General features: G+C 37.4%; 1 protein-coding gene across 1 annotated transcript in view; it reads right to left on the reverse strand.

Moving 5' to 3' along the window:
- The window catches only part of luzp2 (leucine zipper protein 2), a 188,624-nt gene that overhangs the window by 5,826 nt on the left and 158,484 nt on the right, over positions 1-24,314 (reverse strand). Inside the window, exons 8-11 of the mRNA XM_075472131.1 lie at positions 21,876-21,950; positions 20,989-21,156; positions 7,289-7,393; positions 2,186-2,260 (exon numbers count right to left, since the gene is read on the reverse strand). Of these exons, the coding sequence (XP_075328246.1) occupies positions 2,186-2,260; positions 7,289-7,393; positions 20,989-21,156; positions 21,876-21,950 (423 nt within the window). The remainder of the gene's footprint in view (positions 1-2,185; positions 2,261-7,288; positions 7,394-20,988; positions 21,157-21,875; positions 21,951-24,314) is intronic.

The following is a 24,314-nucleotide window of genomic DNA, read 5'->3' on the forward strand; positions in this document are numbered from 1 at the left end:
TGCAAATCACTACTAATCAAATTGTTTACGACATCATTAATGGTAATGGCTGTGCATGAAGGACACCAAGGACCGCAGGAAATGAGTCCATTGTAGATTTGGTGTCGTGGCAAGGTGTGGAAATGTTTCACTTTAATGACATAAGAAAGATAACACTGAAAAGATATAAAAAGTGATTAGCCTAGCTGAGATATTACAAGTCAACTTTGCAAAAAACAAAATGGATGGAAAAAAACAGATGAAAACAGATTTCTCTCTGTGATTGTATTTAGTACTAGCTTTGCTTCTTGAGTTATTGCAGAACAACAGAAACGCCTTGGGGAACTGACTGCTTTAGACAAACAAGTAACATATTACATACCAGAATAAAAAAAAAATCTGAGGATTGTTTCTTTGCAGTGATTTGAATCTTTGACACTGTCCGCTGATGAAGTGCAGTCTTCTGGCTCATAGCAAACCCATGAAGTCAAATGTGCACATTTGTCACAATCTCCTTTGAAATATTCTGGTATTCTTGTGCAAACAGTCTGCGTGTCTAAATATGGATATCTGTCACTTGGAATGCAAGACAGTTGCTCAGTTACACAGCACTACACAGCACTGAAATGAGATGCATTGTTTTGCTGTACCATCTGCCACTGCCAAACAGGTGTGACTCAATTCAGTAATAGGATGAGGGAGGCAGTTATGCATAGACTTTGGCAGTGCATTGAATTTCACACACTGTAGGTGACGTTGGCACACTTAATATTCAATTTTAGTGGATGGTTTGCCTTTTTAAGAAGGTGATGTGGGAGTTGACTGTTTTCAAAATCATCTTTAGAGTATCATTTTCAGTGCTATGTTTGACCTTACTGTGATCTACTTTGTTTTGAATCATATGGTGGGGCTGGTGGTTGATCGGAACAATGTGGTGACACTATCACCTCTATTTATGTCTTCGGTTCACATGAATTCTTTTAAAACAGACTTGCAATGCTATTCTTTTTTCACTCTCTGATTACGTTACTAAGCCATTTTTGGCTCTAGTCGCCTTTATTTGAAAGTCGCTTGACAGGAAGTGGGCAGAAAAAGAGTGGGATTCGTCGAGTAACAACAGCCTTTGCACATGAAACAAAGTACAGTAACATGGAGTTATTGGCACAAATGATTTTGTATAGTCCACATTAATAAGTGTGCACTTCTTCTCACTCCTTTATGGATATGTAAACTAAATCAACAATGGTGGAACTATATTGTAATATATGTTCCTTTATTTTTGTAAAGTATAAATGTATTTTCACTTTACTTTTCAAATTTTTCCTAAATTACTTTCTGTATATTGTTTTCTTGTTCGAAATAAATTGAACTGAATTTAATTGAAAAAATAACAATCTCTGTCCCTAAAAAGAAAGGTTTTAATGTATCTTTAAACAGTATTGGACTTGTTTTCAGAAGAACAAGAATTCACAATTCAATCAATACTAGATAAATAAATACTTTGAATAAATAATAAAACAATAAAATAAATAAATATGTTTACGAAATGAAGAAATACGCAAAAGAAATAAACGGACTTGAAATCAATCCTCAAACAAATCAAATAAACAAATAAAAATACATAGAATTGATATCACACAATAAACAATTTCAAAGATTTATATCTTTATTGAGCAACTTTTATTTATTTCAGGCCACTTTTATTGCAAGAATCTATATTTATCCATTTCAAGAGGCTTTTACTTTTTAATGACGCATTTCTCTTTTTCAGCTCTTTTTATCTTCTTTACTTATATCAGGGTAAATGGGATGATGTCATCAGATTCTGTGAGTGGGTGTATTATAAGAAGTCACTCAGTCAGATAAGGTCATGGTGCCAGATACATACATTCCGTCACACATCAGTGTAAAGGGTAATGTGGGATTAAACAGTGTATATTAGTCAGGTATACTTGGTGCTGCTAATTTGACTAAACTGAATAGCCAAAGCCTTAAAGTATAAGAAATGTTACCAAACTGAGTTGGGAAATAAGTGTGATATTCGGAAAACTTTAACTTTATTTCACTATATAATTTGCACACATCCATGTGTTTTTTTAATTTTAGGATTTATTCAATAGACAATGTTTTTTACTTATCTAATAATGATTGGAACTGCATTTGTATACTTTAAATGTATTTCCATGTAAATCCAAGTGAAGCGCACCTGCTGAGGCTCTGGTAGCTTTTTATTTTCTGGGGCTGATTCCTCCGTCTGATTCTGGAAGCATTCCCCCGTGGTCTAAAGGAGGAAAGGCAAAACAGGTCAGTGCAGCATGCACAGTACACGTGTCAACTTCCCAGGAGTGTACACATTAAGTCGACCCATATCAGTAACTGCAATATGCCTTTTGATCTCAACAGAAAAACAATAAAACACAGCGTTTTGTTTTTTTTCAATTTGTTCTACAACCAGAATAATCCAACTACCTTTCACATTCTGCTTCTGACAGCAAGTTCTAGAAACAATTTGGTTTGCCAAACGGAAAATAAAAATATAATAACAAAAATGAACTTACAATAATAAAAATTAATTTAAAGATGCCAAACTTTTAGAAATTAGTCAACAAATAGTTAGTGATCATTAGTAAAGTAGATAATGACATAATAATAATAATGTGTCCACAATCAAAATAATAAAAACAGGTGCTTTTTTTCCCTTTCTTTTTTATTATTGAAATACGATTGAATTAAGTAAATAAGTATTCAGACATAATAAAGCCTTTGGAAAAAGCCTCAAGTCTTCATGGGAGTGATCCCTTAAGCTGAGCTCATCATTTTTAAGTTTTGCCCATTCTTTTTGGTAGGAACAGTTGAACTCAATCAGGTCATATGTGGGGCATCAGAGCACAATTTTCAGGTCTCTGCATATGTTCCCTTCTGGCTTTAGGCCCAGACTCTAATGGGAAACTTCAGGACTTTTGCAAAATTTCTGATGCAATTCCTTTTTTTTTCTTGGTGGGATGCTTTAGATCACTGTCTTGTTTAAATGTAAACCTTTATAGTGGCCTGGGATACATAGCACTCTGTAAAATGTTTTCTCTCAAAAACGCACTATATTTCCTTGCTTTCATCCATCTAGTATCATGACTAGTCTTCCAGCCCCTGATGCAGAAAAATATCCCCACAACATTTAAGATCGACTGTAGGGATGGTAAAGAAGTGATGCCCAGTGGCTGTTTTCCACCACACATAGGGCTGGGAATTGTGGACAAATGGCTCAATCTTTGTTTTATCAGAGCAAAGGAGCAAGCTTCTTATGCTCTGAGATTTGTTCAGGTGCCTCTTGTTAAATTCCCATTGGGCTGGCATGTGTCTCCTTATTGAGGAATGAGTTCTTTCTTGCTACTCATCCATACAGGATTGATTGGTGGAGTGCTGCATGAGCAGTTATCCATCTGTAAGATTCCTCCATCTCTTCTTTCATAGTGACCATTGACTTGTCCATCTGTCCATGACCCATCCTCCCCAATAACTCAGTTAGGCAGAAAAGTTACATCTAAGCAATCTGTTCTTATTTTCTTGCATGTTAGGATGCTGATGGTTTTTGTGTAAATCATTTTCATGTATCCTGTCCCAGACCTGTGCTTCACCATAATCTGTTGCAGATATTTCTCTAGACCCCATGATTTTTACTCCGACCAACATATTCAACTGGGAGACCATATGTAGACAAGTACAGGCCTTTTTGATAATGTGCATTTAATTTAACATGACACAACTTGACTACAGTCAAGTTAAAAACAAGTGTATGTCCACTGATGGAGGGATACTTCAGAAACTGTGACATTATAACTTTGTTGTTGTGGAGTATTTGCACTAGACTGATGAGAAAAAAAAAAGGAAAACTAGATCCTTTTGGTAATTAGTCTGAAACAAATGAAAAAAGAAGGAAAATGAAAAGGATCTAAAACATTTACAATATACTAGTCAATATACTGATATGAGAGACTTGGTAATGCCGCAACCTTAAATTTGGCATCTGTCATGCTCTGTTGTTGGCTTTATGGGCTCTACAATGTCTATTAATTACTTCCAATTGCATAACTTTAAGGAACTGGTGAACTATAACCTCAATCACATAACAAAAAACGGAAAAAAAACCCCACAGTTAAATGTACATAAAAATGTGATCTCCATCCATCCATTTTCTATAACCGCTGAATCCGTTGGTCAGGTCCTAGGGGGGCTGGAGCCTATCCCAGCGGTCTAAAAATGTGATCTCATAAACCAATATTCTATTTTTAACAGACCATAAAAAACATATCAAATATTGACATTTTATTATTTCATTAAAATATTGGTTTATCTTGAATTTGATGGCAGCAACATATTTTTAAAAAGGCCATTGTGTGTAGCATCTCCTCGTAACTTAACAACTTCTAGGAAATGAGGAGAGCAGTTGATCGACCTCTGGGAGAAGAATGTAATGCAATTAGTTTCTGATAGATAGATAAATAGGTAGATTTTGAGCAGCTCATAAGTCCTGGGTCATCTTGGTCATATTTGGCGTTTGATGATGCATCAAATGTTTTCAATTGGTGAAAGGTTTTCGCTACTGGCAGGCTAGTATGAAGTACGAAATCTTCTAGTATGAAGCCTTGATGTAATAGTGCAGTATGTGATTTAGCATTGCCGTGCTGAGAGATGCAACACCAACTCTATAAACAATGTCCTCTGGATGGAAGCATATATTGCTCTAACACCTAGATCTACATTTCAGCATTGATATAGCCTTTCCAGACTTAAGAGTTGCCAGTTCCACAGGCTCTAATGCACCCCAAACCATCAGAGATGTAGTCTTTTGAACTGAGTAGTGATAATGAGCCAGATGGTGCCTCTCCTCACATCTGGAGGACATGGTGTCCATGATTACCAAAAAGAATTTCAAATTTTGCTCAGTTTGACCATAGAGCACTTCCGTAATTTGCTCCAGCCCATAGATCACGGCGATGCACAGATATATCTCCAGTTTTTTTTTAATCTTCTGATGATATTATGCACTTTAGAGGATGGAATATCAAAGTCTTTACAATTTTCCATCCATCCATCCATCCATTTTTTTTTTATAGCTGCTTAATCCAATTCAGGGGTGCGGGGGGAGCTGGGGCCTATCCCAACTGCCATTGGGCGAGAGGCAGGCTACACTCTGGTTGCCAGTCTGTCACAGGGTCACACAGAGACAAACAAGACAAACAACCATGCACGCTCACGCTCATAGTAAACTCATACACGGGGAGAACATGCAAACTCCACACTCCAATTTGTACCAAGAACCCTCCTGCTGTGAGGTGGCAGTGCTAACCACCGCACCATTATGCATCCCGCCTTTACAATTTTACATTGAGGAAATAAATTCTGAAATTTTTCCATTATTTTTAGATTAAGTTTTTTTTGCAGCTTGCTGAACCTCAGCCCATTTTTTCTTTTGAGAGACTTTGCCTCTATGAGCCACTCATTTTATGCCCAATCATGCTACTAACCTGTTGTCAATTAATGTAATTAGTTGCACGTTCCTCCAGTTGTTTCTTTTTAGTATCACTTACTTTCACAGCTTGTTCAGATCGTTCATCTCCTCCCTGCTTACAGGCAGAGGAGGACAGCCGGAGCAAATACAATATACAAGTCTTGGTTTCAAATGTCTCCTCTTATCTGAATTAGAATGTCCCTCTTTCTTGCAGCAGGACCTTTTTGACCCTTTCAATATATATATATAATCAGTTTTAGGATACAAGTCTACATTGTTTTTGGCACAATTTTATAAAGTAATAACTTTGACAGTTTCCAAACTGAACCATCTTATCTCTGGGTGGCATTCTTTGTTATTCCTCCATCTTCTGCGATCTATCAGCTGATGAATGTAATAGTTCTTGATGGCCACTTGTCAAAAATCTTCATGGACTCTGTTCACTTGCTTTACCATCTTCAGATCCTTTTGATCTTGACAGAGATACCTCTTCCAGCGTCTTCTTGATGACTCACTATTCAAAGCGTCCTAGATACATTTTGAGACTGTTAGATACCAGAATCCTTCATGAAGAATCGGAATCGGAAAGGTCAGTGACTGCATCTCCCATCTCTTTTATCAATAGCTGCTCTTAAAGTGTCAGTGAGGCACCAAGTGAGGAGCTCTTTGAAGTGATTGTGGACATTTTTATCTTCACTGCCAACTACAGTAACCACACTTTTAGGGAAAGATGAAATCCCTATTGGTGAGAATTTAGGTGGCACGAAAAAAAGATGAGAAAAAGAAAATGAACTGATGAGTTAATTTTTTTATATAGATTCCATCACAGACGGTATCTTCCAATTGATTGTGTTGTGTAAACAAAACTTTGGCACACAAATATATGCAATTTACTTTGATGGAAACAAGAAGAGCAAATCAATATTGCCAATAAATCTTCTGCTGACTGACTAACTCATGAATCATTCTGTCCCCAAAAGCTTTAAAAAAGCCCTTTATTTCCTCAGACACAACCCAGGAATAACAATTTTTGCATTTTAGCCTCTATAAAGGATGTATTCGCCAAGAGCTTATGAGACACTGACATCACTAAATATTTATACATTGTTACCTGGATTGCAGGTCTATTTATGATCTATTTTCACTTATTGATATATAAAGATACAGCAATTTGTTAACAATGGCCTTCACAATTTTGCAGTGGTCAGTCTAAATCATTATCAGAAGGATTTTTTTCTGTTCAACAATTAATTTGACATATTTTACTTCTCTACAAAACTAAGATGCGTGGTTTACAGAGACTAAGTCCTTTATGAAAAAAAAATAATAATGATAATCTGTCTGGTTGACTAAACTCACACAATCCTCAACTTAAAATGATATCAAAAGACAGCAGCGACAGATGTACCCATTTTAGAATGTTTGAACTACAAATATCCATCAATTTTGTTAAATTACTTGATTAACAAAGCTTGAAGTGGCTTAATTTACCCAAAATTGCAGCTCAAACGGCAGCTATATAGTAAACCTTTCTGGAATAACTTTTAACAATATAATATCAGTAAAAGTTGGATAACAGAAAAGGTTTTTATTGAAGAACATACTGTATCACAAAGATTAAACTTGTTGCAGATCTTGCATTAATTTTTCCAATTTATGAACCTAAGGGTGAAACTGAGTCAAAGTAGCACACAAGATTTCTGATGAGTGAATTGACCACGAGTTAAGCGAACAGATGAAGCTCATGAATATGAACCCCCAAGTCACATAGGTCATTACACTTTAATTACCCCAAAGGCTCACCTTTTCCATCTGGCACTCTTTAAGTCCGCCGCCCTCTCTCCTCATTACTCCGACGTTCATTGGTGATTTACTGACTGAGGAAATTCTCTGAACTTTAGAGATATCCTGTAAAAAGTAGAGAAGAGGCATTTCTAAATAAAGAGGTGTAAATGATTCAGCAATGGTCCTGGGTTTCTGGAAAAGCAAGACTCATAACTTTAGAGAGTATACTTGACATTTAAATCAATCTAGTTTAAATTAATTTCACTTACTGTAGTAAACAGATTGTGATGGAATGGCTCTTTCATATTGGGCAGCAGTAGAGCAGTAAGCCCGACTGAACTTGTCGTCACTTTTGCTTACAGCAGCAAGCACAGAGCTATAAGCTATTGAAAATATGTTTTTTTTTTTTCAGGTATCTGTTCGCACAGAAACATACTGGACAATTTTCTTCTGTTGACTAGAGATTAAAAGTCACAGGTTACAACATATGTTGAGCAGGACACAAATACCTCTGCATAATTGTATCAAATTTTTTCAGTTTATTCATCAACACCAAATCAGAACAACTGTTATTCGGTGCACGAATAGTTGAAGTAGTTGACCTGATCCAAAGAACTCGACTGAAAAACTTCCAGAGAGCCATCCAGAAAGCAAGGCTAAAAACGATCTACAATTTTCCTAAAAAGTTACTCTCAAGTTGGAAAGAATATACCACTTATTTATTTTACATAAAAACACAAGGACATTAGGAATATTAATCAGTAATTAATTTCAATATGGAGGAAAGAGGAGCACAAACAGTCTTCTTCAGGGTGTTAACGGCACAATTCCCCCCTCAGGAGATGCTGACTGATTACAAATACCTGAAGAAGAAGCCAAGCATTTCAAAATAATGCAGGATACAAGTATCACATAACAAAACCCAGAATAAAAAAAGGAAAATACATTTCAATGAACAACAGTTCTCAGTATCAAAGCAAAAGAACTGCAAAAAGAACTTAAACTATAAATCGATTTCCTTATTTGTTCTACTGGTGCATATAGAAGTTGTCTTCAATAATAATTTCAGTCAGTCAGACTCTAGACCTCCAACCATGAGGCAATCTGGATTGCTGCTGAACATATAAAATAAATGTTTGGTCGTATGGCTAATCCAAATGTTGTTGTTTTTTACAGTACTTATGCTGAGACTCTTTTAGTGTTTTTTGTCCTATCTATAGAAAATATAAATGATACATATTGATACAATCTTTACACTGGCTTCCAGTCAGTCACAGAATAGATTTTAAAAGCCTGCTGATGGTTTACAAATCCCAGAACGGTTTAGGCCCAAAATGCATCTGTGATATGTTCAGAGAATATAAACCCAGCAGAGCTCTTAGATCCAAGGACTCGGGTCAGCTGGTCCAGTCCAGAGTCCAGACTAAACACGGAGAAGCAGCATTTAGCTGTTATGCTGCAAATAAGTGGAACAAACTGCCACTGGAGATTAAACTTTCACCAAATGTAGACATTTTTAAATCCAGGTTAAAGACATTTCTGTTCTCATGTGTCTATGCATGAAATATCTTTTAACTTATCTAGACTGTTGCTTTTTTTTAAATTATTTTATATGTTTCTCTGTATATTCTTTTATGTATTTTTAATGCTTCTTACACTCCCTGCTGTAATGCTTTTATTTTATGTAAAGCACTTTGAATTGTTTGTACATGAAATGTGCTATACAAATAAATTTGATTTGATTTGATTTGACTGGTGTTAAAGATGAAATGATGTAAAGATGAACCTTCTATATGATTATACACTCTTGTTGTCTAGTTAGCCACGTGTGGAAAGCAACAACTGGTTCTCATCATATTTTTATAGTGTTGATTGGATATTCACTTCACATGACCTAAAATGTAGATACAGTTTTCTGCCAATGCACTCAGGTCCCAGATGTTACAAGTAAGTGTAATGGTTAAATGGAAGCTTGAAATGTACTCCTGTAATCCCTACATACAATAGACTATAATATTTCGGGAAAGTGGCCCATGGCAAAGACTGCCGTAGTGTTGAGACAGTAGAAGGAAAACAAGATCAACAGTCAGAGACGAAAAGATTGTCTCTTGAGGTACTATAGGAATCTATATCCCTGCCAGATAAAATGTTGACCGTATGAGGTTGATGGACTGTATTCTAAATCATCCATCCATCCATTTTCTATACCCGCTGAATCCGCTGGTCGGGTTGCGGGGGGGCTGGAGCCTATCCCAGCGGTCATCGGGCGAGAGGCGGGGTACGACCTGGACAGGCCCATCACAGGGCCACACAGAGACAAACGAGACAAACAACCACATACACGCTCACTCCTAAGGACAATTTTAGAGACACCAATCAACATAACATGCATGTTTTTGGACAGTGGAAGGAAGCCGGAGTACCCGGAGAGAGTATTCTAAATCAGTGGTGCAAAAAATATTTGGTGAAAAATGGATGAAATGTATAGATTTCCGATGGGTTTTGACATGACAGCAACTGGAAAATTCTGCATTTTTCACAGATAAAATGCATGTGTCATTTAAAGAAGAAGAGTAAAAATACTATAAGATCTATTTTTCTTTTACTAAATTCTAGACATGATTTGAGATCAAATTACTAAAGTTTAGATAAAATCATTTGAAAACTGTTTGTTTTCATAAGCTTTATGAGAAATGTTCTTGTTAAAAAAGTCATGGTTGAATATAAATTTAAGATCTATGAAACCAAGTCGTGGGATTTCTGATTCGGATTCGGATTGACACACAGTGTTATGGTAGAAGAACAAATGGACATACGTAGTGCTTGAAGTTTGTATCTATATTCTGCATAAATATGAACCAAGTCACAGCGGAGAAAACAGTATTTTAATTGGTTATTCATTTCCTGAGGGGAATTATTCAACATATTCGACATGAATGACACCTTTGCTCTCAGTATCTGGTGTGACCACTTTGTGCAGCAATAACTGCAATTAAATGCTTCTGGTAACTGCTGATCATTCCCTTATATCAGTTTTGACTCATTTTATCCTAAGAGACAGATGAACTGCTATTTTATTGGTTCTGTTCCATGAACAACTTGTGGTTTTGATACACGATCTCGCTGTTTGACCCGCATTCTCTTATGATCAGTTTAATTGAGAAATATGCTCTCAGTGTTCCATCAACGATGACGAATAGTCCTGGCCTGAATGCAACTAAACATGTCCCTAATGATGATATCATCACCATAATGTTGAGAGCTGTGACAAGATTTCTATCCTGAAAATCCTCTTTCCTGTAAAACATAAAGATGTTCAGATCAACCAAGAATTCTCTCTTGTTCTCGTTTGATCATTCCTTTGCTTTCTATCACCGCTTTATACTCTTAAGGATGGTGGGGGGTCTGGAACCTATCCCAGCTTCCACCACGCTAGTGGAGGGAACACCACGGCCAGTTTGTGAGTCTATTGAAGAAGGACTTATCTTGGTCTCATCCATCCAGAAAATTTTTTCCTAAAAGCTTTCACATTTTTTCTTGTGAACTTCAGCAAACAGCAAGTGGACAACAATGTTGCTGAATGTGCATACAATAATATCCAGATATCTGCTGTTGGGGTTTTTACAAACATTTAGCACTGCTTTACCTGTAGTTCCTTTGTGTTTAGTATAACCACAATTTAGGTGTCAAAACATTGGTGGAAAATCTTCGCCAACAAACCCTCAAGCAGTTATTTCAATAAGTCCTCTCCAAACTATACTGTCTGGAACAGAATTTTATTACACCGCTAATGAGTTCAGCTACTGCCATTTGCTTGACCCTCTCACATATGGAAGGATGACATTATTAAGGGCAGCTCAACTTTTCCCCAACAATGTTGTCCAACATGCTCCTCTACTCCTGCAAAAAGCAAATGAAAAATAAGCTGTTTCATTTTTTTAACAGCCTGTTTCCAACTGTGTTGTACATAACTTTAGTTTCTAGAGCGTGGAGGGACACACTATTGTAAAATATTTCAACATTTAGAAAGACTTTTTAAGATTTTATCTCATATGAAGACCTTCCTAAGTTTTAGGGAAAACAATTTAAATTCTACAACACAAAAGTAAAACAAGATTTTTCAAATATCTACCACATGTGTGGTAAGCACCACAAATGAAAAGATCAAGATACTGATAAAGCAGGTATTTCTTTTAAGATATTTTTCTGTCTGCTTCAACTAGTTTTCTATCCAAGGGTGCAGTTAAACTGGATCAAAAGTGGTATCTTGAGATAAAAAAGCAAGATAGTTGAAGGATGAACACGGGCAGTCTTAACCTGTCACTGTCAAACCCCATTCTTACTGTGTCAGCTGAAGCAAAATCATTTTAGGCGGACTCAGTGGAACTGGCTTTACTTGAAAAAGTGACCCCTTTTTTGCCATTTCATGCATAATTTCTTAACTTTTGACAGGATCTGTCAGAATCAGTCAAATTTACAATAAAGCCATGGAAGAAGAGAAGCATTTGACATGTCTTTTTTTTTTGCAGTGATCTTCCAGGAAAGAAAAAAAAACAAAAATAAAAAGTTCAAAAAGTAAATAGTAGCATATAATAAATATGATAAGTCCAAACCCCCTCATTTCACCTTTGAGTGACAATTCATGCAAGTATGACACACACATTCTATTTTCAGAGGGCAAAATGAGTCCACATCTGCAACTCTTCTGAAGGCATTGCATGGCTTCTGCTCTTCTTTAATAGGATCCTGATTTTTTTTAAAAGCCATTCATATCTTGCAATTGAAGATCGCTCACTGACTGACAAATGCCCAGTATGACTGAAAAACACCCACATCCATTCCATTGCAACCTATACTTGGCTCTTGAATGGCTCTTAGCCTAGCCAGAGCTATAGAGTAATACAGAGTTACAACACTCCCATTGACTCCCATTGTAAAAAATGGGGGACGACGCTCCCGGGTTATGGGGACGCCAATAGTTCCAAACAAGGAACGCAGCTCCGTTGATCTCAATTGCTCATCAAGAACCATTACTGTTAAGTTCATGAAATAACAGCATTTAAAACGTTTTTTAACATTTTTAAGCTATCAGAAGTATACTCTTAGACTTCGTTATTTTTACATTTGGTTCGCATGAAATGTCGATGTTGATGTTAAAAATGTAATGGATTTAGGGACCTAACGGAAAGCTTGGTAACGGAGGCTAACTTGAGGTAATTAACGTGATAATTTCACTAAAGTCGTTAACTTTTTATTCTCAGGTGACATTATGTAAAGTTGTTTTGATTGTTAGGTTTTAAAACATTACCAACATTCTATATAGGCCTATAATAATAATACATTTAATACATTTTTGGTATTTCTGAAGTATTTTCTCTGGTAAGTTGATGAAATTACAACATTTTTTGGCATTGTGAGGCATTAGCTCACTGGTCTTTAACTAATTAAGTAAGTTTTTTTCAGCATGACTTTGCAGCTGTGATGATAAATTGTTTCTCTGTTGTTGTCAGGGTGGTCAGCAGATGTGGTGGTCGCTGCTGTCATACTGCCATGGATCAACCCTCATTAGGACTTCAGCACATTTCTACAATGTCCAAACCCTTAAATTAGATCAAATAAAGTTCATTGTTGCAGATTAATCTACCCAACAGTATGAATAGCAGTAAAATAACTTATTTATTAAGGCTTGTTTTACATTTTCCATGATGACATATTATAATAGAATATTTTGCTGAAATCTTTTTTTTTTTTTTTTTTTTTTTGCACAACTGAAACACTTATTTTGTCATTTAATATGGTTTTAACCAGAAAAACGTTTTTAGATCCATTTTTTAACCAATTAATTAATATTTTACAATAGTTTTCTGGCTTGATGCACAATAAACAGGGTTACAGATGCATGTATTCAGTACACATGAAAATCAAAAAATTAAATGTAGAATAATTATGTCAGAAAAGAAGAATTAATCCCTGCTCATCAGTCAAAGCACCTACAGCCACATATTTCCCTCCAAGTCATTTAAAGCTTCTTTAAAATAGTTTCTTCAGCTCAGCTTTGGCATTCAGCTAATTTTCCATCTGACACCACATTGAACAGACATACTGAATGACATCTTCTACAGATGGAGTGTTTGGGACAACAGGAGTAAGTCCTGGGAACAGACAGTAATACCATGCTCTGTTGGAGGATGAAGATCTGAAGGTAAGCTGGAACACTGGCATGATGAAGTATATAGGAGGACAAGGTATAGCTTTACCCTGCTAGCTTGCAGGGGCATCCTCTACGATTTAAAACAGTGATAAATGTGTCTCTGCCGTTCCATAAAAGAAAAACGTTGATAAAATACATAGAGTGTAGTAATCGATGCACATTGCGTCGTAAATGTTAAAGTTGTTGTTTTTGTGCTAAGACCTGTTCAAACTTACTGACAGCGCTGTGACGTTTGGAACTATTGAGGCTTACATGAACCACGTGACAGCCCTTGCGGCGACATGAAAGTGTGTCGCAACTCTGTATTACTCTATAGCTCTGGGTCTGGCTACCATTTCAGAACTCCCCGAACACTGACTTCACTGACTACTCATAAGTACCTCACACAACTCCAGTACATCCCTTTAAAAATCCAAATGATGTTAGGATTACTTAAAGGGATAGTTCGCCTCTTTTGACATGAAGCTGTATGACATCCCATATTAGCAATATCATTTATGAACATTTTCTTACCCCCTGCTGCGTCCTGTGAGCCGAGTTCCAGCCTCGTTTTGGCGTTGACGAAGGTAGTCCGGCTAGTTGGCTGGGGCCACAAAAATAAAGCGTCTTGATTCTCAAAACAATATGCGTTCAAAAGAGTAATACATTTGCATCACAAAATCGTTCACCAGAAAAAGTCAGACCTCACAATCGCTTGGCGCTATTTTCTCTCTACTTTTGTATCACTGCGTGCTGTGTAAACCTTGCAGACCACAGTGCAGACCGAGCAGTCCACTGCTTCCGAGCAGGAAACACCGTAACAGGTGCGGCTATCGCTAGGTGGCTGAACGCATTGATATGAAGGGAGAGAGAAATAGCACCAAGCAATTGTGAGGTCTGACTTTTTTTGGTGAACGATTTTAAGATGCAAATGTATTACTCTTTTGAACGCATATTGTTTTGAGAAGCAAGACGCTTTATTTTTGTGGCCCCAGCCAACTAGCCGGACTACCTTCGTCAACGCCAAAACGAGGCTGGAACTCGGCTCACAGGAAGCAGCAGGGGGTAAGTCAAATTTAATAAATGATACTGCTAATATGGGATGTCATACAGCTTCATGTCAAAAGAGGCGAACTATCCCTTTAAGTGGGCTTTTCATAAAGGTCACTTTGATTCCTATCAAAGGTTACAATGTTTTTTTAGATTCTGCCACTTGATATTTACTACCTCTTTCTGAATTTCCCATTGGTTTGCATGTACACAGAAACAATCATAAAAGCAAATAGTCAGTTTTGTAAGCGGGGGCAAAGGAATGCCCGAGTTCTCCTCCAGCACATTGCTCTAAGCATCTAAGACATCTTCTCCCATTACTTTGATGAAAATTGCATACTTTTCGACCAAGGGTTGGCTCTCTCCTCAAGATTGTTAAAAATTAAGCATCTTCCTCTTCAATGTTGCTGATCACTGCATCCTTTCACAAATTAATCTTTCACCAGCAAGAAGGGCTTTAAGTATGTGTTACAGAGAGAGGGGAAAGGTTTGGGAGGTTTGAGTTTTATTTATGGTGTCTACTCAAGCTTTCTGCTCATGATCTTAACTCAAACTCGGAGCTTCAAGCGCAAAGTGCTGTTACTGAGGGTTTGAACAAACACATCCTGCATTAAACAAGTTTGGACTTTAAAACACCAAGCAGAGCATGCTCATCATACTAAAATGCACATTTTTATCATCCAGTTGGTGGACTCTTGGTCTATCAAACAATTGTCTTTTGATTATCAACACTAATTAGTATATGTGATACGCATTGTTGTATCAAAACTCCTGAAGTTCCTTAGTTTTTGCTTCAAGGAGCGCTACCACAGCATGTGAGAACAAGCTGTGTTTGATTATTTATCTTTTTATAATGTATAACGCCAGATCAAAAATAGCTGTTTCAGGGTGGATCAAAACTCAACTACAAACACTGATATATAGGCTGCAATAATAAGTCTGAGGTCATGAGGTTAATAAGCAAAATGATGGTGTGTTCATCACAGAGCCAAGATCTTGAGCCTCGCCTCCTAGACTGTGGCTCATTTGGCTCTTTTACGCCCAGTAAATGTTATTGTATGCTGCTTTTCTACAGCTTAATTTAAGATTAATTTGGCAGTGATTTAAATGAGATCTGACCTACTGCCACATGCACAGGCAGAGTGGACAGATGGAGCACCACAGTAACTTTTACAGTGAGGGCTTTCTTAGATTTATCTGACAGCCTGTCAAAGTAGCAACTGCTTGCAAGTGAAGTGCTGCTATTTGTATGCTAATGAAGTGGAAAGTCATAACTTTATTAGCATAAAAAAAATCCAACCCACGCCTTCCTTGAACTTCTTTACTTGTCTTTGCTTTTGATATATGCTTATTTTTCTTTATTTGGCTTTAGCACTGAAAGGAAGATGATGGGGAAATATTTACTTGCCTATGTATAATCATGTTTTGCTGCAAACACCAACCAGAATGTAAAAGTAGATAGAGAAGATCAATAGAGAGCTGCAGATGATGCCACAGCAGAAGGATAGTGATGGCACCGGTGGGGATGGTGGTATTGGCACACTAAGAAATAAATAAAACTAAGAAAAAAAATCCTCTAAGTGCCTTGTCAAATCTCAGCACCCACGAAAGAGACTCACAGTAAATTGCGACAGCTGTGAGGGGAGAAAAGCCTCTTAAAGCAAGAATTGCTTACCGGGATCATGGCAGATAAGACGCGTTGGTGCCAGGGCCAGCTTGATGATTTCAAAGCCGCTGCTGCGACTGCTTTTCAGAAATCCCAACTAACAATCTCTGATTGAGGTTGACACGACTGCTTGGTGCATGGAAAAATAGCCATCGGTTCTATGGACTACATTTCAAAGAAACAAAAGTGATGTATATATTCTGCTGCATTTGTTTGTTTTATTCTCTCCATTTTTCAGGTCTATTGAGTCACAGAAATACTTGTAGATAGGTTTTTTTTTTATCAGTCAGTGTTGCTTGCTTTTGATGAGCAAAGCTGCTCTGCATGGGTAGAACCTTGACACTTGATATTGATCCTAAAATGTCAAAGTCTTTTATGCAGAAAACACAACGCTACATCTACACTGAATGCATATTCCTACTTTTTTTTATTATTAAATTAATCCTTTAGACAGTTTTGTCTTGCAATTGATTCAACTCTGAGCCTTCATTTAAATCTACTGTGACCTTGACTTTGAGATGCTTCAAGCAAAAACTGTCATATGGAGTTAATCATTTTCATAGACCACACACATGACAAAACTCCCATAACACCCTTAAGTGATTATGTTTCACATCCAAAGCTATGTACTGATAGACTACAAAGACCAACATATATTTTTCTTGACTGCTGCTGGATTTAGACATGTTATTATTCTGAACGACTGGAATCACATTTGCTCAACTCTTATGTTTTGTTGAAATTGTTTCCGAGACTAGTTCTCTCTGGAGTGATACTCAGGGCATCAGGTTGACAAATAGCCACTTGAAGAGGACAAAATAATTGACTAACACTTAAATTCATATCCTAGACTGTAAATCCTGTGTGCTCTGATGTGCAGTGAGGTGAATATTTTGGAATCGAGTCGTATTCCATGATGTCACCGAGCTGAAAGATTCAGTTTGATTGTGTTTACACAAAAGAGAGGCAAAAAAAACAGCAGCCTGTATTATCTGTAAAATCTTTCTCCACCATTAAAGACGCATATCCCAAGTTTAATTTTCCCTTAGCAGAACAAACTGATCTTATTTTTATCCTAAGACACTGTAACTGCAGTGTTCAGAGTCATTATCGTACTCTTTCTTTTAATTGACAATACTTTGACATGTCAGAGCAGGAAAACCACAGATAAATTAGAAAAGGGCTGTACCTATTTTAGCTTCATACATTTTTGGGAACTGATATTTTGTAAGCTGGAAGTTTGACATGGCCAAGTGATATGCTTAAAAGGAAAATAACAATTGTTAATGGCATTAATTATATAATTTATTGCTGTGGCAAGTCAAAATGTCTGCTATGAAAAAGGCTAATTTGTCATGCTTTTGGAACATAAGAGGGCCATATGATTACATTTGGTGCTAAGCCTGTAATATTCATTAAAGACCACAAGGACCTGCAACCATGGAACAAATGGTAGCTCTGAGTTTTAATTACATAGTTGGGAAACAGAGTGGTTATTTGATCTAAAATTTGGAAGTCAAGTTTATACTTAGTTTTTACAGACATTTGGCTTAGTCTTAAAAGTCATGCATGTTGACCAGTTCGAGTTTTACTTCCATGATAAACACCAAGACTGATTTTACATCCATATGTGTATATTACTGAAATTGTGTGTTTTTGTTAATTTCAACATGAACCCAAACAAAATGAATCTAAATCTTATTATCTAAATTAAATAAACAGAACTAAGGCTTTTGTTGCTACAAATACAAACAAACCAAAATGTAAAAAACTGAAAAAAGAGTTTATGACTAGTAGCAGCTTCAAGAAATATATCATTTAAAAGCTGATTTATGTTGTAAGCTCTGTCATGCTTTGGGATTCAGTTTCTTTTTTTAAACTGCCCATTTCACTCATTTTAGCCAGGTTTCTATGGTATATTGAAACTGACTTTGATGGTTTTTTTATTTCTGTTATTTTTGCTTCCTGTGTCCTCTACTCCTGACTCGGATACACCTGTTTGTCATTGGTTATCAGTAGTCGTAAAACTCCATCAGTAGAGTTTTTGGCCTCTGATGGATTCTGCCTTTCTGCTGGCTCCTTGTCTGCTTTGTTTCCTCTGTTGCCGGAGTACTTTGGTTTTGAAAAAAAAAACACCCTCTGCCCTGGATTTTACCTGGCTGTGTCCTACCCGCTAACATCACGCGCTTGAATGCTTATCTTAATCTCTGCAAGTTTACAGAAACCACAGCCTCTCCACTGTCATTGTAAATCCCACTTCCTTCTTGATTTTGATTGAATGTGAAATGACCCATGGGCCGCATGATGTATAAATTGGTGCAACGAGTAGTGCACTAAGTAGGGGTCTACAAACATTCCACTCTGATCCAGTGTCGCAAAAGCTAAAGACAACCAACTCATCAGATACCAAAGCAACAAGGTTGTTTGGCTTCCAAAGAACAAGGCATAATTAAATCAAATGAGAATGTTATTGATTCTCTTTCATCCCAGGGTTTTATTTAAACAGAGAAAAACATTTCTGGTCTGTTTTTTTTTTTACATTTCTATATCACATTCATCTTGTCAATAATTAATGGCACAAAAAAACTTGATCGCTCTGACAGTTCATGGATGTTTTAAAATCATCACTTCTAGTTAGCTCATGTGCTGGTGAAGATGAAACCCAAAAGATCCTTAAAGTATCATTATTTTCAATGGAAAACATTGTGAGGATAGTACGTTTTTGTAAGAACGAAGAGAGATTTTAGTGCTGCACTTAATGGGATCTTACTTTTTTTATCTATTGATTTGCCACTGCACAAAGACACAAACAGCTCACATTCCAAAGGCTTGAAATACTGCCATTTAGTACAAATCTCCTTATAAGGTATCAACTCTCTGATCCACCGGCCTTGGCAACAGGTGCTGAAAGCACATGCTTGAGATGTCATTCTGGAGGGTTTGCTTATGGACGAGCAAGAAAACAACTCAAAAGCTGGTTGAAAATTACATAGCGGAAAGCCAATGCAGTTTCATATTTGAGTTCTGTTTTCAAAACCACACTGGAGTAACTTCTCTCAATTCCTAATTCTCTGTTTCTTTTCTGTTTAACTCGCTGTTTGTTAAGGTTAAGGCAACAGTGGTTTCCATTGACAAGCGAAGCAAATCTGAAGCATTCTTTAAAAAAAGCACAAAAATGGGAATCAGACACGTTTCCATGGCATGGTTTGAAGCAAATCAACCAGGCTGCAAACAGTCACCAGAGTTAGCAAGTGTAGGCTACATTCCTAGTGGTTGTGGAAGAAGCAGTTGTCCTAAATGGAAACAAACGTTGAGGAGCAAAACAACAACAACTGTGGTGGACATCCACAAGAGGAAAATTGAGAGTGCTTTTTTGCAGGACTTACTTTAAAGGGATAGTTCGCCTCTTTTGACATGAAGCTGTATGACATCCCATATTAGCAATTTCATTTATGAACATTTTCTTACCCCCCGCTGCGTCCTGTGAGCCGAGTTCCAGCCTCGTTTTGGCGTTGACGAAGGTAGTCCGGCTAGTTGGTTGGGGCTAAACAAATAAAGCGTCTTGCTTCTCAAAACAATATGCGTTCAAAAGAGTAACACATTTGCATCACAAAATCGTTTTGCATGAAAAAGTCAGACCTCGCATCGCTTGGCGCTATTTTTGCCTCCCTTGATATCAATGCGTCCAGCCACCTAGCGATAGCCGCACCTGTTACGGTGTTTACTGCTCGGAAGCGGGGAAGTGCTCGGTCTGCTCTTCGGTCTGCACAGTTTACATTGGACGCATTGATATCAAGGGAGGCAAAAATAGCGCCAAGCGATGCGAGGTCTGACTTTTTCATGCAAAACGATTTTGTGATGCAAATGTATTACTCTTTTGAACGCATATTGTTTTGAGAAGCAAGACGCTTTATTTGTTTAGCCCCAGCCAACTAGCCGGACTACCTTCGTCAGCGCCAAAACGAGGCTGGAACTCGGCTCACAGGACGCAGCAGGGGGGTAAGTCAATGTTCATAAATGATATTGCTAATATGGGATGTCATACAGCTTCATGTCAAAAGAGGCGAACTATCCCTTTAATCTCTGGGAATATTTGGGCAATCAGTAAGGTGAGTTTACTGTTTGTTGTTTCAGACTGCAAGCATCTGGTGAGTCACGTTCTTTTATTCTTATTATATTCCAGACACGATTTGCAAGTTGTTTCCATTTCCCGAAATATGCATTAAGTCTTTTTCACAACAGGCAAAAAGAATCTGAATTAAGAAAGTTTTCGTAATTTTTACTGTTTCCACACACCTGTTCTCATTCACATTTTTCTGGTTAAGGAAAAGGTGTTGGTCTGGCTGAAAAAACTGGTAATTTGTCTCGTTGAACAATCATGCAAAAATACTGTGTTTATCTATGCTTACCAGCTGCTTTAATATCATGCGCTTAATGTCTTCTTTTGTTTTGATTTGATTCCACATAGCCCTGACTAAACAGCAGTATATGATGCTGTCAAGAGTGAGAGCTGGTTGAAAAAGCTGCCTTTTGGCACCGATGCTTAAAAGATCCAACTCCCTCCTCAGTCTGTATAAATGTTTGACATACATGCTTGTCCATGAGACATCTTAGCAGAGTACATACTGACATTTTACAGTCATACATTATGTTAGTTCAAGGACAGCAGGACCTCTCCTACAGTAGATATGCTAAACTGTAGATGCTGAACTGTTTTACCCACTCATTAAATATGAAAAGGTTGGAATTTTAAACAACCAGGCCATCTTTAAAATATTAAATCAGAAATTACCGCATAGAATAATGAGTTACCTTGGCGTGTGGCTGTTGAAAGGTGACTCTGGAGCTGTTGATGAGCGGTGAGTATCTGAACAAGTGGATGGGGGAGGTGGGAAATCTGTGGCTGCTGCTGGGCTGGTTGTGCAGGACAGCTGAGAAGCAGATGTGAACTGTGTCCTTCAGTGCCTTCAGCTGAGAGTCCTGTCCCCAAACAAGATTACACACAGACCATTTCTGAATCCCTCCATCTCTCCTTTCATCCACATGAGAAATGTACTTAAGCATTGCAGCCAGGGGACACCATGCTTTAAAGTGACTGTAGAACAGCTAGAAGGCATCGTTAGCCGAGACATGAAGTGGAACTTAACAGAGCAATAAAATAAAGAGAAATATGAAAAAATAATAAATGAAATAATAATTACTTTTAATCAATAAGAACAGGGAGAATTATTGGATTAATTATTTAACAACAGCCCTTCATGTCAATACTCCTGAGATGAGCATCATATTTACCTGTTTTACTAATCAGCATTTTTTTCTCCCAATCCAATTTGAATTAATATAACTAAGCCTGCAAACCGTATGCCAATAAACACATACATAAATAACTCACAAAAATCTCACAAATTAAAGCTGGAGCATGTGTTCAAAGCACTGAAGCTCAACACTGTGACAGCATACCCTTATTAATGAAAGAATTGCCATGAAAAACTCATTTTAGTGCTACATTTCTCCTCCCTGCTCAAACTCTACCCTAAAACAGTAATTTATGATGCTGTACATGATTTATTCATTCAGAAATTTAAATGTGTTACTCTTTTTGATGTCTGACGTTTAAATGGGTCAGAATAAAAAGTTCAAACCTGCTGTGCAAATACAGAAATGTTACAACAAGAAAAAGAAAATCCTTATTCAGTCACCTTATCCAGTGCTGTCTTCTCCAGTTCTTCCTTGGCTATAGTTAGCCTCTGCTCTAAGTCCAGAAGCTGCTGCCCCTGCAAAAAGACATGCCTTTTAAATCAGCCTCACCCTCATCTGGACAAACAAAGCAGCCCTTCATCATCGGCTCATCTCTCCCACACTATCGATAACAAAAAAAATCTATTGTATAGAAGACTGATTGTACTGCAGCTTATAATCGTGTTAGTCCTTTTTAAAATCTGCATTATCACACATGCTTGCAGAGGAGACTGAACATTAAACCACATGTAGTCAAATATTGTGTTGGGAAATGTATCATTCAACCATCCTAGTCAAAGCTAACATGACATTGATAATTCTTAGACGTTGGTTCCTGCAATTCTTGGTAATACTCTAGGTCCCTTTATCGGAACAGCAAACTGCAGGATGCAGGACCAGATATGTATGTGTCACTGTAGTTCAAAGACACACTTAAAAATATCCCCTATGCCCTTTACACAGAGGAAAAGTTATATTTTGACACTTCTAAGAGCAGACCCCTTGAAACTATCCAACCCCTTAATGAGCACAATTTCAAGAGAGTAATCCCTGGACTGAACAACACACAGAAAAGGGCTGTTTTCAGTAAATGGGATGACATATCTCCATGTGAGTCAACAGAACTCACTCTGAGATGTTGTTTATTATAGATAAACTCTACAGAAAAGCAGAAAGAGACCTGAATTGGGATAATTTGTATGGAAAGTGGACTTTGAGCCATGAACTTTTATTGGGTGTCTTTTACTGCCCTCTCAAAATGATAAACCGTATTGGGTCACATTATGACACATCCAAGGTGATGTAACAAAACAAACAGCTGCCACAATCTCTGCAAAAAAAAAAAACGTGTGGATTTAAAGTGTGATGATGAGCCTGACTGGCGGTTTTCAGAGGGTTTATAAACTTGTTTTGTCTCAGTGAGTTTTGAGACACAACGGGAATACTTGGCATGTTCACGATTTCATCTCCCTTTCATCTCCGTTACTGGTAGAAAATTTGAATAATTTGAATGGTGAACATATCTGTCACCTCTAACACTCAACGAGGTAGCTGAAAGTTTTCTTTGCAAATGAGTCATCCAGGAACACAAGGACAGAACAAAAATCACCAGTGTGGCTTTTCAAAGAGTGACATTTCTTTCAGGTCCTTTTTTTTACACACAGTACACAGAAACTGGAAGGATCCCACATGGTCATGTATTTCTGATGGGATGTGCTCAAAAGGAAGCCAATGTCTGAGATCATTGAATATTGAAGAACAGTTCTTTATTATTGGACGTAATGGCAAATCAAAATAATCACTGCAACACAGCTGTTGTCAACATCAGAGATAGAGAAGGGTAGTGATAGGGTTCAATTTCTGGAGACGGGGAAAACATAGTTACAGTGAACACCACCAGTTGCACAAAGAATGATTCCAGATATTTTCAATTGGATCTTCGTCCACTTTTAGGTGCAGTAGATGTTTTTATGAATGGTTAAAAAAAAAAACGCAGCAACACAACACCTACTTCTGAGTTTAACAATGTGTAGATTTGTGAATAATCATTTTCCCTGAGCGCACAAAATGCAGTCCGCTACTCATTTGTTTTCAAAGGGATCTCAGCATTCTCTCAGTGCGAATGTGTGTAGCATTACAGCACAGAGCCATTACATCCATTACACATAGCATCATCAACAAATGGTCCCTTGAGGAATGCGGGCGCATGGCCACTGACCCAGAAATGCTGACGTTCAGGGTTAGCGCTTCCACGTCTAAAGCTTCATATTTCTGTGCTGAGTCCATTATAGAAGTGCAGGGTCAGTGTGGCACCGGCCATTCTGCTAGGCAAAGCACGCAACTCCATCAAGCTGTCAATTTTTCTTCTTTTTTTTTTTCACCCTCTAGGAGAATCAGCTCTTGAGTTAAATCTAAAAGTGAACTGATGGAGAAGGAGAGAAGATGGGAAAGTCTTGAAAAAGCTCCTCTGCTAAAAATACTCTCTCATAGGGAAACGCAGAGAAGACCCTATCAATTCCCTCAATGTTTTTAATGTTATGCTTGAGAAAGTGAGCAGAAACAATAGTAATGGTGAGCAGAAACCTTCCTCTTTGTGCTATTTAGAGCTGTGCCTGAGACATGATTTAGATTCAGAGTGTGTGAGTGTCATTATTGGTTGCCTTTTAAATCTTAGCTCTAATGTAGTTATGAAAACTTATTAGCTGAGGAAAACACCTACGATACTGGCCTCTCCTGAAGGTACAGATTGTTCTCATTTTGTGACTACGAAGACTCAATGGCTGCTGAGTTGAAATAAAATGTTTTTTGCTCCTGCTCTGTGTTGAGTCTTTTAATGAGTGTTGCCTCTGTTTAGTGTGACATTGTGCGGCAAAATGCGCTTTAATATGATACAACAGCTG

Source organism: Odontesthes bonariensis, chromosome 1, assembly GCF_027942865.1.
Source record: "Odontesthes bonariensis isolate fOdoBon6 chromosome 1, fOdoBon6.hap1, whole genome shotgun sequence".
In the NCBI taxonomy this organism is placed as follows: domain Eukaryota; kingdom Metazoa; phylum Chordata; class Actinopteri; order Atheriniformes; family Atherinopsidae; genus Odontesthes; species Odontesthes bonariensis.